The 17,250-nt window shown below is 39.8% G+C and overlaps 1 protein-coding gene across 1 annotated transcript in view; it reads right to left on the bottom strand.

Annotated features, from left to right (window-relative positions):
- LOC124161495 (circadian clock-controlled protein daywake-like) overlaps nt 1–4,492 on the bottom strand; it is a 40,509-nt gene extending 36,017 nt beyond the window's left edge. Inside the window, exon 1 of the mRNA XM_046537825.1 lies at nt 4,343–4,492. Within this exon, the coding sequence (XP_046393781.1) occupies nt 4,343–4,424 (82 nt within the window). The 5' untranslated portion in view covers nt 4,425–4,492. The remainder of the gene's footprint in view (nt 1–4,342) is intronic.
- Nucleotides 4,493–17,250: the final 12,758 nt, after the last annotated feature.

The following is a 17,250-nucleotide window of genomic DNA, read 5'->3' as shown; positions in this document are numbered from 1 at the left end:
AATATCGTGCTCGTTTTTGCCGCGTGCGTACAATCTTATTACGTATAATCTCATTGTCTTTGATACGGATTTATCTAGATTTAATTACCTGTAACTATTTTATTTCACATGGAATTGATGTCACTATAGGGCAATGAATTTCCTTCTCACCCATAGTTACAGACTAGGCACCATTTTTCTATCAATTTCCAAACTACCTGAAATCAAAATCTGACAATTTCGCATGCGCATTTTAACCCTTTGTGTGGGTAACACTTCTTTTTTAGGCTACTTTAACCTCAAAGAGGGAATTGTGTTTACAACCTTCCGGCCAGTCTAATTCTGATGGGTATTTGCCAGTCCGCCCCGCCAGGGTTGTTGCAAAAAGGTCCTTTTTATGACCCCCTGTTCCTTGTTTGGGTTCCCTCTGAGCTATTTTCAAAAATTCCGCTTCCAGACATATGTTTGAATTTAATTTCGAACCTTCAGTAGAAGAGGTAAGTTGTGCTGCAATGATTTGGCAGTAAGGAAATATGGCAATAAGCTCTTCAAAATTGGGAAACAATGCTTGAGAAGCAATACCTGTCAGCTTAAATACCGCATGTTTTATTATTTCATCAATATATTACTGATATATAAATGGTGAAGTGCACCGTAACTAAAAGAAAATGTGTAATGTTAACGGGTAATGTGCCGTCTACTCTTACAACACAGAAATATACTGAAATTCAAAGAGACTATACTTCGCGCGCTCTTTTCCTTAGTTTTATCTTCATTTCATCATTTAGTATTTATTACAGCCCTTAATTGTTCGGCAGAAAAACGAATGCTGATACTAATTCGTGAACAAAATAGTTCTCTGAATTTGTCATTTCTGTCGTAGCGGGAAATATATTAATACTCATACATGATGATTTTCGTGTCACTTTGAAAGATTTCTAATTGCTCAAGTAGCCTAGGCAATATTTATAGCCGTCGAGTCTCTAGCGGTTCTCAGCCTAATTCGTTAAACATCTTTGTAACGCCGTCTGTACGCCCAATGGCAGATTTATTACGACTCGCGCAACTCTCCTTTTATTTTATTAAGTTCACGGATTAACTCTTTCTCCACCGGATTCCTTATGCTCACTGTATTCATGGTGTGTCCTGACGAGTAGAATCTATCTTTTTCTTTCTCATCCCACCATCGTCCAACGGCGTGCTTGACTAATCCTAGCATCTTCAGAGCTTTGCCACAAATGTTTCTTGTTTGTGGGTCTCACTATATGTTTGAAGTCATAGTAACTCCCATACATTTCACTTCATGTCTCCTTTATGTTAACGCCATCAACGACATATTTATGGGGATAGTTAAAAGAGAAACGTACTGCTGTTCATTTTCCGAGATTATTCTAGTCCCCACTCTTGGCTCCGCGCATGTACGTTGTTCAGATCCGATGATGAAGTTTTCTTGTCAGAGTGATCACTACTTTCAGAGATAGATGGCACCATCCTCAGCAAATAAACGTATATTACTGCTTATTCGGGATCAGAGGTCATTTATATATATATATGATAAACAGAAGGGGGTCAATTACGCTTCTTTGCAGGATACTTTATTTTACTTAAACTGCATCAAAGCTATGGAGCCGACGGCCTCGGCTCACTCTTTCTGCACCGAACCGATGATACTCTCCACATACCCCTCCGTAAATTATTCGACCGATTCTTTTCTGCGGGATCATTTCCTTCAACCTGGAAAACAGCACTTGTTACTCCCATTTTAAAATCCGCAATAAAAGATGATGTAAGTAACTATCGCCCCATATCTCTCCTCCCTATTCTTTCTATTTTATTCGAACGCGTTATTCATGACCAACTTCTATCATTTACTATCGCTTACATCTCACTCTAGCAGCATGGCTTCCTTCCAGTTAGCTCCTGTGCTACGAAACTATCTATTTTACATCAGCATATATTAGATCATTCCAGAGGTAGCTTAGATAAACCATCTTCTATCTCTTTTTTATATCCTTTTTATACTTTTTTATAGTTTACATTTGTTAAAGCTGCATATTTTAAGTAGTCTATTCAATGTAAAGGCCGTTAATGCTGTTCTTGAATGATTCAATAAATAAATAACTACTTTTTTAAGTTTTTTCGTATGTACAGCTTTAAGATGAATTCATGGCTGGGACACTTTCGTTCATACGACTGATATCCTAACAGCCTTCACTTTCTGTGCCGGCTTCCTGGGAATTATGTCTATTGGTCGCTTCTCATGGTATAACCCCGTGAATTCGAAAAATTGTTAAATTTTTTAGCGCCCAAACGTGCCGTTCTGCACAGCTTTACTTAGAAAGGCGAAGGGCAGCTCATGTAATCATTCCAATTTACACATAAAGTATTTCCTTTTCCCATATGAGTGGAACACAGCCCTATTTTGGAATAGTTTTTCGACACTTATTTATTTCAAACTTACACCTCAAAAAATAACTGGTAATAAAATAATAATAATAAAATTAGTTACAGCCCTATATTCTTGACCTATCTCCTAAGGTGAGGGAAAAGACATTGAATTCGTTGGAGGGCCTCCATATAGAGCTGTTTTCAGTGAAAAAACCTGTCCCTGTAATATATTTTTCAGCAGCTCCACGGAAATTTATGGAGAATTTAGGAAATCATATAGTTACTGCACTGCATTAGCTAATCGAGTTCGTTATTCCCTATGACAGAAAGAGATTTGAATAAATGTTACGTGGAACTTGGTACTTGCATTTTGGCGGCTGGCGTCTTTAAACCTCCTGCCGCACGTCTATTGATTCAGCTTGCGGGGCAGTATCCTGATGTTGAAGCTCACATGTTACAGGGCTTAAATGAATAAATTAATCTCTCTATAATACGATTAAACGTATCATTCGATTCGATTTTAGTCTTCCGAAAATTTTGAAGGCCCAACATGAAAGCATTATTTCGTAAATACACTATAGAAACTAAGGTTTCATTAGAACTTGGAAAAACTAACACGTGAATTGATTCCTAACAGCTTATAATGAGCAGTATTACGGCAAAGACGCGTTTGATATGTCGAGGCCATCTGCGATACAATAGTGACTTGCACGTATAGACCACAGGTATTTTCTAGTTTCATTTTTCTTGTTGATAGTTTTTTTAGTAATTGACGGCCGTGATTTTCGATACTGGATGAATTATTGTATCGGATTACTCTCAGCCAATTGCATAATCTTATAAACTGTTGCTTGGAATTTACATCGCTTTGCCACGAGCAGTAGTAACTGCCCGTTCAAAATGGTCAATGAAGAGAGGTAAAAGAGGGGGCTAATCTAATAGACCGTCGACGCCTGACAATAATAGATTAATTTTTCAATTTATCAATCCAATCCGTTCAATTGGAATAAGTTGATCAATTTATTGGTTTCAACGCAGTTGTGATCACCGTAGTAAATAGTAGGTGGAATTTTGTGCACTGACTGAATGGTTTTGGCTCCGGATCTGGCTGAAACTTAGATCCTCCTCATATTAAAATCTTTATGGCGCGAGTTGAGCCTCGAAAAAGTAAATTCTCGACGCCATGATTGTTTTTATTTCGCACGATTAGGATCTAGGTCGTTGGGAAGGTCTTCACTTATTGTAAACAACCGATCCAAACCGTAGGGTGGTCGAACGCAGCACCTCAAGGTGAACCTTTAGGAAGGTTCTTCCGATTCTATTTAAATAATGAAAATTGTAGGGAGGACAATCATTTATGATGATTAGTGTTACTATCCAGGGTCTACCAAACATGCACGCAATAGTTTGACCACTTAGCTACCTATTTAATATTTTCTGCTGCAAATTTTCTGTCTGAATTCATCACAAATCAACAGGGGAAGACGACGTTTTGGATGCTTCAGTCCTAAGGTGATTGGAGCAATTATTAGGTCCTGTTTCGTGTCTAAGCCTTGGAATTTTTGGTTGGCAAATAACATTGATCACTCCGACTTCATTGCAAGATGCAAACACCTGAATTAATTTTCCATGCTATTTTATTAGCTCTTGAGCAAATTCAATTTATCTTTATATTCTTTTTAAAGTTTCTTTCCTTTTATTTATGAAATTTAATTCTTATTTTTGAGTGAATAAAATGGTGCGGAAAACTATGCCCTCTGTTTGTATCTTTATGTCATTAATTTGCACTTAGTGAACTGGTAAGAAATCGATCTGGTTCATCGGAGTGATCGAATGGCTATGACGCTCAAATCAGGCGCTTGACAAGTCCTTTTCAGCTTCACCACTCTAAATAACGGCAAACTTCTGTGATCTTACACGGATTTAAACACTTTTTGAGGCACGGTTCGGCGCAGGGAACCCAAAGGTCACTCACGCAGCGGTTTTGCGGCGTCCATAGAGTTGGCGCAGATGCAGAATAGCACCGCTATTGTCAGCAGCGCAGTCTTCGCAGCCATGGTGTCTCTCTCTCTCTCTCTCTCCGCTCTTTGAAGTCTCCGGGAGATTCGGCCCTCCACACCAGTTTCACTCCGCTGCGACTTCTGCCTTCAATTTCGCCCACGGATCGCTTTTCCTTCGCTAATAACACCCACCCTCCACCCCTCCTCCTCCGTTAACCCCCTCCACGCCAATATCCAACCAACACCCATCCTCGCGTGAGTCTCCCTAAAAAAAAGGACGAACGAAACGCCATCCGCCAAACGATTTCCTCCAGCACCAACCGAGTCCTTTTTTTTCTCGACATTGACTCGTGTTAAGATTTCTGGTTTGATTTTTTTTAAACTTATGAATTGACTCACCCGTACTATGGACTTGCTGCAATGTTTAAAACCGGGAATGGTTGTTTGCACGTGCTGCTTAGGATAAGCAATTATCCTTGTAAATTTACCCTTTTGGGTGATTAGAAAGAGAGGCAGTGTTTTAATAACCCCCAAATTCAATTTTCAAGGCAAGACCTTATGAATACCAAATCTGAATAAATAAAATTAGCAAGTTCGATATTGAGAAGCGAATATTTCTATATTACGTCAAATTTCAGCGCGAAGATGATAAGATTAAGGCACCCTAGCGTTCATATTAGGTATACGTACAAACTTCTAAATAATTATAAATAAAAACAATGAAAATTGATTTTTTCGTAATGCTCATAAGCTATCTAGTTATAGAACCCGAGGATAGCTGGTCCAAGTTAATGTTAATCTGTCTTTTTTTGTGACATTATTGTTTTAAATTAAATTCACTTTCTCCAAAGGGCTGCTCCTACACGATTTTTGTTCTGTGAAAAATGAGTTTCTTGGATGGCTGATTCCCGCGCTGTATTTTCAAGGCAACATTCTAACCTGCAGAACACATAAAAAAGCTTGAAACCGAAAACATTTCTTCCGACACCAATGGTGTTTGCGGATTTTTGTTTCTCTAAGTATCTCGTCCTTGAGTCTCTGATTTTTTGCTTGTTATGTTTTGTGGAATTCCTGATGGATAGCCTTTGCTCCAACCTAGCGGTTTCCCACCGTCTGTGAGTGCTGTGGGAGCCCTCAAAAGTTTACAGCAGTATTTTTGATTACGTAAAAGGAGCGTAAATTAATATAGCGCATAGGGCGAAGAAGACGAATAAATATGGAAAGGACGATGGCCGTGTATCAACTGAGGCAGCGAAAAGCAAACCAAGGTATTCAGCAAAATAGAGGGCACAGGGACTAACATTAACTTAGGAAAACAAAGCGCAGAGGAGGTGAAAGAGTTTTGCAACCTATGAAACCGATTATCGACTATAAGCGATGGGATAAGCAAGAAAAAAAAGTCGTCAATACGGTAGCACAACCAAAGGGGGGATCCTACAAAAAGAAGACTGTATTTTCAGCTAAGAATACATGTATCAGAGTAAGGAAAAACTTCATCAAATGCGACATATTTTTGCATGGCTTGGACGTTAACGGTAGAAGATAAGTCAAGAATGAAAGCTCTCGAAATATGATTTTTAAGGAGGATGATAATATATAAATAATCGACGGAGGATGTAATTAGGAAGTGCTAAGGAGAGTGGGAGGAAATAGAAGTCTTGTAAAAGACCTAAGGAAAACTTACTCGGCCGCGTTATGAGATGTGATGGCCATATGAAGACAATCGTCGTGTACGGGAAGAAGGAGAATGAGTTACGTTGCGCAGGTCATCAGTTATTATTATTAATTTAAAAGAGTGGAAATACGTCGATATGAAAAGTCTAATAGATATGAGAGTAGAATGGAGAGTTGCGTCGAACCTGCGTCTAAGTCTGATTGTATGAAAGTATGTATCTAAGTCTGATTATGAAAATCTGTCTATGATAAATACTCGTATAAATTGGTAAATAATACATTTCGGCATTTTGCTGTCATAAAATTTTGAAGTCCTTCTCGGTGATTGGTCTCCCATTGCCGAATCAACTTTTAAATCTTCGTCATTAATGTATCCCTGAGCAGTGTATGGCAAGTGAAAATGAAAAGCCGGGGAAAAACTGAAGTCGTTAGCGAGATAAGCCTCAGAATAGAATCCCTCTTAATTATCAGCTGGAGAACGCTATTATTAAGCAGCGAATTTATAAAAAATGAGTTTTGAGAGTTAATATGAAAGCATCTAGTATTTTTTGTTTCCCATTATACTTATCAAACTGTTGCTGTCGTAGAGAAGGTGGCATTTTCAGGTGGAGCTGAGTTATACTTCGGTTTTTCTCCAGCCTTTGGGATTCATCATCGTTGGTCAAAACTCCGAAGATTGGTGTGACGTAGCTCCCAACTCCGCTCTCCTCTCTGCTGATCTTTTCGTATCTTTTCGTATTCCTCCTCTTCTGCAACATTAGTAAGCTCTCCTATCTAACTCACTCCGGACCTTCCCATAAATTTCTTCCTGTCCATTTATCCTTAGACGACTATCTGCTTCAGGCTATCATTCCTCACTGTATAGCCGATTAAGTTGTCCCGTCGTCTTCTTAGGATTCTTATTCGACTTCTACTTTCTCCCACTCTTTCCAGAACTTCCTCATTACTCACTCCGTCGAACCATTTATCTCCATCATTCCTCGGTATCACATTTCTAATGCTTACCCTCTTTAGTAAAATCTGATGCTTTTCCGGCGAATATATTCGAAAAAGGCTATTCGGGCTTCCAGCCAGGTGGTCTCCATCCATTATGCCGACGTTTCGGAACACGAGTCGGGTGAGCCCTGAGGATGGAACCCGAGTCGTGTTCCGAAACGTCGGCAGAATGGAGAGAGACCACCCGGCTGGAAGCCCGAATAGCCTTTTTCTTACCCTCTATACTTCTCCGCTCCTGCAAAGAGGCAGGCTCCGTACCGAATGCAATATTTCCTTGTCATAACAATTATCTTAGCATTCAGAGTTTTGACTCATATTAATTGGAGGCACATTAATCTAGCAATCAAATTGTCGCTTAAGCAAGCATGCTTACATTCGTTCATATCAGACATACGAGAAAGGAATTCAAGATGAGCTGCAATCATTTGCTGGTAGTATGTCGAATAAGTTTCAGTCCCATGAAACACGAGGCAAAAATGTTCCCAATCATCCCCTTCCCTCCACATTCTCGTATGCTATTCATTCATTCATCGTTGCATAATTATCCTTCATTCTATCGTGTTTTTTTTCCTCTCCCGTTCACATTCACGAAACATTCCATCCTCTTCTCCAGTTCTTAGGATCCTCTCCTCTCTCCTAGTAGTGATTACTTTCTCAATCCACACCTTTTGGTTCTTTCTTATTATTATTGAAATAACCTCTCTTCGTCCAAAATGTGTAGTACTTCTTTGTGGTGCTATTGGGTGCATATATTCTGAAAAGTAATGCATGGAAGATATTTTCAAAGGAAAACTATTTATTTTTACTCCGTAGGGATAAGTAGATATATCACTTAAAATTTATTGTTTGAGGCGTAACTTGGTGAAAGCGATTCATTATTAAAATTACAAAGAAGAACTTTGTGCTTTCACATCAATATTTATTCGCACATTTACACGACCATGGTTTCAAAGTTAGACGTCATCATCAGGTGAACTCTACAGAGGTACATCACATCCTTTTCTACCAGGCTAGGAGGGTGAGGGAGGAAGGTGACTAGGTTGAACGGATTGTTCAATAGAGAAGAGGGAAGGGGAAGAACTTGGTCATAGGGTAGAAAGAAGTTAGGGGGAGGAGGCTCTTTTAGGGAGGGTATGGCAGGTGGAGGGGGGGGGGGGGTTCAGGTGAGAGAGGCTGAAGGGTTCGTCATGTCGTGTTAGCCCAGGAATTTAGGAGTGGGAGGCTTAAAAGAGGGGAGTGGAAGTCATACAAAAATTCGTTTACAATGTTGTCATTTCAACGTTCATGCTGAAAATTTTCCATCCGTTCCAAAGCGTCTAATCTAGGTCCATTAGGTTCAAAATGAAGCACTTCAAAAACAAAATCACTTTGAAGATTGTTATCTAGCAAATGTATACCAAATTGTGAATTAGTCTTTTTATTTCTCAGGCAGGCTTGGTGTTCTTTCGCCCGTTCTTGAAATTGTCGCTCCGTTTGCCCAACATACACCGCGTTGCATTCACATTTTAGTCTATACACCCCACTCCTTTCTTCTCTTGGGATGGGATCTTTTGTGAGGGAAAAAATGTCCCTGAGGTTGGATTTTTTGTAGAAAGAAACTTTAATTTTATCCTTAGGCACTTTTTGTAAATCTTCGGCCCAACGTCCCTTAAAAACGTATCTATGCCACTTGGTCGTGGATTCCTGTCGCGTTCGGGATCCTTAAATTTCTCCCACTGCTTGTTTTTTTAATTGTTTCCGATACAAGCTATCAATTAGCTGTTTGTTGTATCCGTTATTTTTAGCAATTAGTTTAATTGTGTTTAATTCCTCATTGAAATTGGTAGGGGACATGGGAATATGCAGCAACCTATGTAACATACTGTTAAAGGCTGATAACTTCTGAGAAAAACAATGTCTTGAACTGAAGTGGATCACTTGGTCCGTATAGGAGTTTTTCCGAAAAACTGAGAACTCGAGGTGATTGTTGACCGTTAAGATTTTCAATTACACACAAATCTTCAATAGATCACACAACTCACTGATAATGGGACCTGCCACACACTTCTGGATGAGAATAGATTCTCTGAGTCTATGGCTTCTTTGGGTGGGACACTGGTGAAGAGAATGCACACATCGAAAGACACTTACAAGCACTTATTGGGGATATCAATTTTAGATTTTTTTGGGCTTCTTAAAATTGGCAAGAGTGATTGTCTAATTAGACCCGTGGTCTCCAACGTCATGGCTCCAAGCTACCTATTGGCGAAAAAACTCAACTGTGTGCTAAGACATCACTCAAAGGTTACCCTAAATTATGGAGTTACTAATACCATTGACTTCATGCAAAACGTATCTAAAAAATACTTCGTGGAAATAGCTAAAGTTCGTCTTTGCATGCATTTTTTACTCATATCGAATAAGTTTGAAGAATACTATTAATTCCAAAATGAAGGATAAGAGTCAATATTCATCGCTGTTCAGTTTCCAGCTAATAATTCTACTCTCGGAGGGTAAATTTTTCTTTTGTTGAAGCACTCGTCTCTCTGTGGTTGATACGGAGCGCTTCTCATCTTTTTCCTCTAAAAATCCTGTTCGAAAGTTGGACGAGGAGTCGATCACCTTGACAACCATTTTTAAGGACTCTATCCGCCATGAAGGAGACTGCCTAGCCGTTGTAATCCGCGCGAGTTGAGACGAGAGTTTAAGATTTATTGGGCAGGAAAAACGCACGCGTCGTTTCAGAAACCTGATCCTATACTTGATATGAACAATGTCACTTTCAAACGTCCCGAGGCCAGCGACGGCCGAATGCGCCCGTCGCTGAGGGCAATAAAGTAAAAAATTGAAATTGATGGCAGTTTGGGACGTAAAAGTAAAAAAATAAAATCGTGTCTGGGGAGTAAAGGCCTCAGACAGGTGACAAATTAATGAATCTGGTTGATCAAAAGCCAAGATGCAATGAATTGTTGAGACCTTAACTTTGTAGAAATCCATTACAGGGTTAGGAAAAAGAAATAACTTTGCTTTTCTACAATCACACTTACATTGGCGTCAACTAGTTCCGGTACACTCTATCATTCTCAAGACTAGTGGAACAGGAGACTTCTTTCTTTCTTGGGTGATGCCCAGGACTCCTCTCTCTGGTTATACCCATTCCGGTCCGTTGGTCGAGGGGGGGGAGGGTGAAGTCGGTGTGGAAGCGGGGGAACGATGCAAGAAGGGGAAGGGGCTAGCACCGAGGCTTGGGTTGACGTCCTTCACCCCCCGGAGCTGCTGCATCAAAGAGGTTACTGGAGAGGGCGCCCCCTGCGGGGACTGAAGCCAAGGGGGAGGGGCCAAATTGCGAATTTAGCCATGTTGCGAGGCCCCGCTATAACACAGATTCTTACGAGGCAATGACCAATTTGTGCTCTTACTCGTAAAATAATGCCCTATAGTTGAGGACATTTTCAGCTAAAGGTAAGATGAAATTAAGTAACGCTACACGCCAAATGAATTAATTTATGTAGGATAAGTGCCGTTGCGACCCGCAGGAAGATAATTATCAACGGACAATGACGTGTTTTGTCAAACATTACTGACTCAGTGTTAAAAAAAATGGCTGGCAATTCGAAACTTGCATGAAATTCAACTGTCTTAATCTTAATCTGGAAATGTGAGATGGGTTGAAGATGGTGCTGAGCAACCGTCGTTTCTTCTGCGAACATAAATTGTCGCAATCGAACTCGTCGTGAACTGATCCTGTGCGATACAAATATTGACCAAACCCTAATTTAAAATATTTTTTTCAATGGCATTAAACAGAAATACCTTAAGCGTTTTATATAATTCCATTTTCACAGTCAAAGCCCATGAAAAAGAGGGGTGCCTCTTGTAATGCAAATTAGTACTCAACCCAACTGCGTACGAAAAATTACCAAATGACTACGTTTTCCGTATAAATTATTACAGGGCATAGCCGGATAAGAGGGTGAAAAGTCCACCCTCCGGGATTTTTCCCGTACTAGGGGTATGCGATTTGAGATCAAATAGGACAAACATTCCCACATTTCCAGCCCGCTAGAGGCCCACCAGGGCCGGCTAGATTGAAAATACGATTTTCACTCTTTTTTTAATATCTCAGTCAAGAAGGCATATTTTTAATGCGGTCGGCGGCATTTGAAATCTTATTTAATGGAGCAGATTACCAATTGTTTTCAAGAACTTTGAGCTGGATAAGAAGATATGGTGTTGATTTGAAAATTTCTAAAGCATGTTTTTATAAAATATGTTTGAGAGGGCCAAAAAAAACGTTTTCTGGAGGTGTTTTTTAATACCTTTCGGCTGGCGTATTGAAAAAAATAATTTTTAGGTGGTGGAACATCGCGAAAAAATGCGATTAAAAATATGCGATTTTGGCCATTTGGCTCTATGCTCTGGCCCTCCATAACACCCCTTTTTATTTATTATAGTATTCTGCCGATTAAGGCGCCCACCACAGGGACAGAATTGTATGGATACTGGTGCCGAAAATGGCTTCAGGGCCTCCAAAAACTGCCGGAATTTAAGAATATAGATTAAGAAAATGAGCTCAATTTGAGTTTTCCCCACGTTGTATCTACGCACAAGTGTTGTTTCATTCGTCGATATACCGCTACGAATTTACTCCATCCTGATACCGTAGAAGCTAGATTGCAGGTAAGAGAAGGTTGATCATTCCTTTCAAAAATGTGGTCTGTAAAGATTATCTACATGATAAGCGGTTTTTACCTATGAAATTACCACTTTCCGTATCTGTTGCATAAGTATTTCCTTGCAGTTTTCTAAAATTGGTCTATTTGTGGACAAAGTGGCAGATTTATCTAACCGCAGTATGACGGCGAAAATTTGTGACTTCCATTTTCCAGAGAACTGATTGTCCGCGAACTTTTACTGGTTTGTCATGGGACCAAGTAGCTGAGTAACGTCGACGAGAAATTCGGATGTTAGGTCAGTCACTCAAGGGCTGATAGTTTTTCTTTTCAAGCTGCAAACCAGAAACATGAACAGTACTAGTTTCCCTTTGTAAACATTCCCTATTTTTACCATTGATGGGTTGTGGTTTATACGCCCGGACCTTTTTTGGCCAATCAAAATGATGCCGTTTCTCTAAAATCAATCTTGCAATCGGCATATCCAATGAAAAGTTTCATGAAAAAGGGTGACATTTTGATTCTAGATAGAGGATTTCGGGATGTTGTGTCATATTCAGAAGATGATTTAGAGTTCAGTGTGCTAATGCCGACGTTGAAAGGCAAGCGAGCTCAGTTAACGACTAAAGAATTGAATCAATTGTGATTCGTAGCTAAATTATAACGGGTCGGTAATTTTTATTTAGAATATACTTACAGCGAATGACATATTATGAAGCAGCATATTGAGATGTTGCTGTGATTGTGGTAATGGAAATAGAAGAATACGGTGTTGCGCTCATATAGCAGCAAAAATTTATTATTTATCCAATGGGCAGTACCAAGATAAAATCGAAAGACCGGACGTGATTTTAACTAGAATTGTTTTGACGGAAAAGATAATAACATGACCTTTCCCATGGGCTACAACCTTGTCGGGGTGAAGAGGCTTGCGCGTTCCTATGACCACTAGAGCTGCACTGGCGGGATTAATTCTAAATTATTCCCGGTAAGGCCACCCATGCCAGATAGGTCGAAGGGTAGGAGCCAGGCGAAAGGTAGTCCACGTGATGGTGTCACTTAAAAAAACACTGTTGGAATGAAAGTGGGAAACCCTACCAACTATCTCTTCCCTGAAAACATGGAGTACAACTAATTGAGCCTAGGAGCTCCCGCCTCCTAAATATGAATAAATTAACTGCGCTTACCACGATTTGTACCTTGAAAATGATGTAGTAACATCGAAACCCGTGTTGGATTAAATTTTTTTGTGAAAAATTGCAAATCAACTTTCATTATGAATCAATTCCACTCCATCTTGCTTGATTCCTCGAATTTTACCGTGGACATTAGCATACGGGAGTTTGAAAGTACTTAGACTGGAAAGATGGAAGAGAGGAAAGATGGAATAATATTAAAACTCGAATCGTGAAAGCGGCTGAGAAGTCAATTGGTTACGTTGACAGTAAAAGGATAAAGAAGCCGTGGGTAACGGAGAACATGATAAGGGAAATGGAGTAGAGGGGGAAGTAGAAGAACGTGGACACAGAACAAGGCAAAACAATGTATAGGCAAATTAATAATGGATTATGGCGTAAAACTAAGAGAGAAAGGTAGGCTTGGTGGAAAAGACAGTGTGAGGAAATGGAAAAGTTCCAAAAGGATGGAGAAGTAGGCGCGTTTTACGCCAAAGTTAAGTCGCTATCGGGCGACAAAAGAGGGAAAACAATTTCTAAAATTAAGGCTAAAGATGGAAGGATGCTAACCGAGCGAGAAGAAGTAGAGAGTAGATGGAAGGAATACGCGGAAGATCTGTATGACGGAAGGAACAGGCCGAAGAGATTGACTTTAGAGGATGAAAGTGAAGTGGAGGAAGATAATCTTAGGCCGGGGATATTAGATTCGGAAATAGAGAGAGCAATTCGTGATATGAAGGTCAGGAAAGCAGTAGGCGTGGACAATATCCCGTGTGAAGTTCTGAAGAATCTAGGGAAGGAAGGTAAGAAAAGGTTTTTCGAACTAGTACGCAGGATCTATGAGGAGGGATGTTGGCCGGAGGATTTCGTGAAGACGGTTTTAATTCCGCTCCGAAAAAGAAGAAAGCTGTGGAATGCGAAGATTATAGGACTATCAGCCTAATATTGCATGCGGCGAAAGTGGTACTAAGGATATTGAACAGACGAATGGAGGCGAGGGCAAACGAATATTTGGGCGAAGGTCAGTTTGGTTTATGAAGAGGGAAGTCAACTCGTGATGTAATAGCAGTAATGAGGTCCCTCGTCGAGAGGAACCTAGAATATGAGCAGGACGTATATGCGTGTTTCGTGGATTTTGAAAAATCGTTTCATAGGGTTAACTGGGTAAAGGTAATGATATTCTTAAGAGAATAGGTGCATATTGGAGGGATAGGTGACTGATTCGTAATCTGTATATGGCCCAGACTGCGCAAGTGAGGATAGCGGACGGAGAATGTGGGTGGGCAAGAATGGGACGGGGAGTGAGGCAAGGCTGTCCTCTATCGCCGCTGCTTTTTAACGTGCACGCTGAAGAGATGGTAAGGGAAAAGTGGGATGAATTAGAAGCTGGAATAAAGTTGGAAGGAATGATGTTGAAATCAGTGAGATTCGCGGATGATCAGACGTTGATTAGCCAGTCAGCGAGGGGGCTGCAGATTCTAATGGATGCGTTATGCGAGCGTTGCGAGGAGTATGGGATGAGGATTAATCACAAAAAAATAAGGTTATGCGGTTTTGTAAAGCATCACGAGCGAGGAATGTGAGACTTATGATAAAAACGGGAGGTGAAAAACTTGAGCAGGTTGAGCAGTTCAACTATTTAGGCAGTACGTTAGAGGAAAACGGATACAATAGTAAGGACATAAGGAAGAGAATTGCATTAGCAAAGGAGGAATTCATGAACAAGAAGGAGCTTCTTGCAGGATCGTTATGTAATAGTTTAAAGAAAAGGTTAGTGAAGAGTTTGATCTGGAGTGTAGCTCTTTACGGTGCGGAAACGTGGACACTGAGAAAAGAAGACGAGAGAAGGTTGGAGGCATTCGAGATGTGGGTATGGAGAAGAATGGAGAGGTTGAAATGGACGGAGGGGAAAAGGAATGACGAAGTGCTGGATATGGTTGGCGAGGAGAGGCAGCTTTTAGATGAGATACGGAGGAGACAGAATGTATGGATGGAGCGAATTCTTAGCGGGGAGGGGGTGTTGAAAATGGTGTTAGAGGGTAGAGTGTTAGGGAAACGAGGGAGAGGAAGGAAAAGAATAGGATTTTTAGATAGATTGAAAGGGAATAGGTCTTACAGTGAATTGAAGAAGGCTCCCAGACCACTTCTTGAGTACTCCATGGAAACCTACCATAATCGGTAGAATACTGTAATAATAATAATAGCATGCATCAATGACGAATGACCTTCAATGACGAGGACGACGAATAACCTTTCAAGAACGATTTTCATTGACATCCTGGTGTCAATATAAAATTGTATAGTGAAAATTCACCCAAAATTCATCTGTTTGGCTAGATACGATTCACCAGATTTTTTTATTTGAATGCCAACTGGAAAAAAGTTGAAACCCATTATTTTTTTTCATTTCAGCAAACAGCTATCTTTAACTTATGATTAAATCCCAATGGTTTAGCATAGGCGAGGTAATTACAATGAATTTATATCTGATAAGGAGGACATTGAGGAAGTTCAATAAATTCTAATGGTGCGTTTATTACCGCAAAACCAAACCAATTCTAACGTTTGAAAGGAGTGACGGATGGGGTTGAAGGCCGGGAAATTCGTTTTAGCATACTCCTGCGTTTTTAAGGGCAGAAAAGCCATTTTTGGCGCCAGTATACATACAATAATACTATAACAAATAAAAAGGGATGTTATGGAGGGCCACAGCATAAAGCCAAAAGGCCAAAATCGCCTATTTTTTAATTGCATTTTTTCGCGATGTTTCACCACCTAAAATTATTTTTTCAATACGCCAGCCGAAAATTATTAAAAACACCTCCAGAAAACGTTTTTTTTTTGGCCCTCTCAAACATATTTTATAAAAACATGCGTTAGAAATTTTCAAATCAACACCATATCTTCTTGTCCCGCTCAAACTTCTTGAAAAAAATTGGAAATCTGCTCCATTAAATAAGGTTTCAAATGCCGCAAATTGCATTAAAAAATATACCTTCTTGACCGAGATGTTAAAAAAAGAGTGAAAATCGTATTTTCGATCGAGCCGGCCCTGGTGGGGAGATTTGTCCTATTTGATCCCAAATTGCTTACCCCAAGAACGGGATGAATCCCGGAGGGGGGACTTTTCACCCTCTTAATCGGCTATGCCCTTTATACTATCCAAGCCCTTAGAAAAGAGCCTTACTACCTCACGTATTGCAACTTTGCACGCGAGTGAACTCGACTATGTGCGTGTTCCTAAATTTATCTTAACGAAAAGGTCGAAACATTTTGATTGCCAATTAAAAATTAAATCAAGCATAAACATTTATTCAACCGGAAAATTACAAAAACATTAATTCACTTTACAATTCCATTTTGACATTATTCAAGTACAATATTCAACTTCTTTGGAAAAAATACAGCGAATGTAAGCATACACAATACGTGGATGAAGCCAAAAATGCAAAACCGATCTGCAAACACTATATGGCGATTGAAATTCACAATAGTTCCAGTGGGCAACTGCCACTCTTTATTGTTGATCGCAGGAAAGTAAATGGCGAAAGGTTTTTGGTTTCTGGCGGTCGTCCAGTAAAATAGTACCAGCTATTCACTTTATAAAGCACTTGAAACACGTGCAAAGTCGTAGGGAATACATTCAGTATTTATTCTGTGTAGCGTACATTTCATTTAATATTTTATTCTATTTTTTAATCCACCGGTGGAAAGTAAGACCTGTTATCCTTCTATCTGTGCGATTACTGCACCCGTAAGCCGAGCAGCCAACCATCTGCGAATGCAAAGTTTATGTATCATATTTATTTATTTATTATCAACTTCCCCGTAAACAGCACATTATGGCCTTTTACAACGAGGGTTTCCAATATTAACAAAGTACAGCACAAATATCCATGCCCTGGATAGGGACCACCTTCTCAGGCGGGATTCGAACCCACGACTTACGGTTTGGCAGGCGAGGACTCTACCCCACCGCCACCGAGGCCGGCAAAGACGGCATGTTTCCAGGTAAAGATAATAATTTCCCAAAAAATGCACACACAACTAAGTACTTACGTACCTTTATATGACCTCTGTAGCCACTGATTTCAGAAAAACATAATATTTTCTTAACACGTAGACTAATGGCAAATTGGCGAAGCTGGGCCCGGGAATTTCAAATTCTGCGAAATATTTTTTCCTTCGTCGGGGACAAATGGATTGCAGCGGTCTTCCAAAGGCATTTTTTGAACCTTTCCTGTAACATAACCTAAAGACCTTCATGAGAAGTTAAATAATATTGAATTGTAAGGGTATTTCTCATATTTGTATGTTTATTATGTTTAGGGTAAAGTTTGTATTGTATTACTTTTTTTGTGTTTCTCCATGTATTTCCTTTTTTTT

The sequence above is a fragment of the Ischnura elegans genome, chromosome 6 (assembly GCF_921293095.1).
Source record: "Ischnura elegans chromosome 6, ioIscEleg1.1, whole genome shotgun sequence".
Taxonomy (NCBI): domain Eukaryota; kingdom Metazoa; phylum Arthropoda; class Insecta; order Odonata; family Coenagrionidae; genus Ischnura; species Ischnura elegans.
This window is presented reverse-complemented; position numbering and strand designations above follow the sequence as displayed.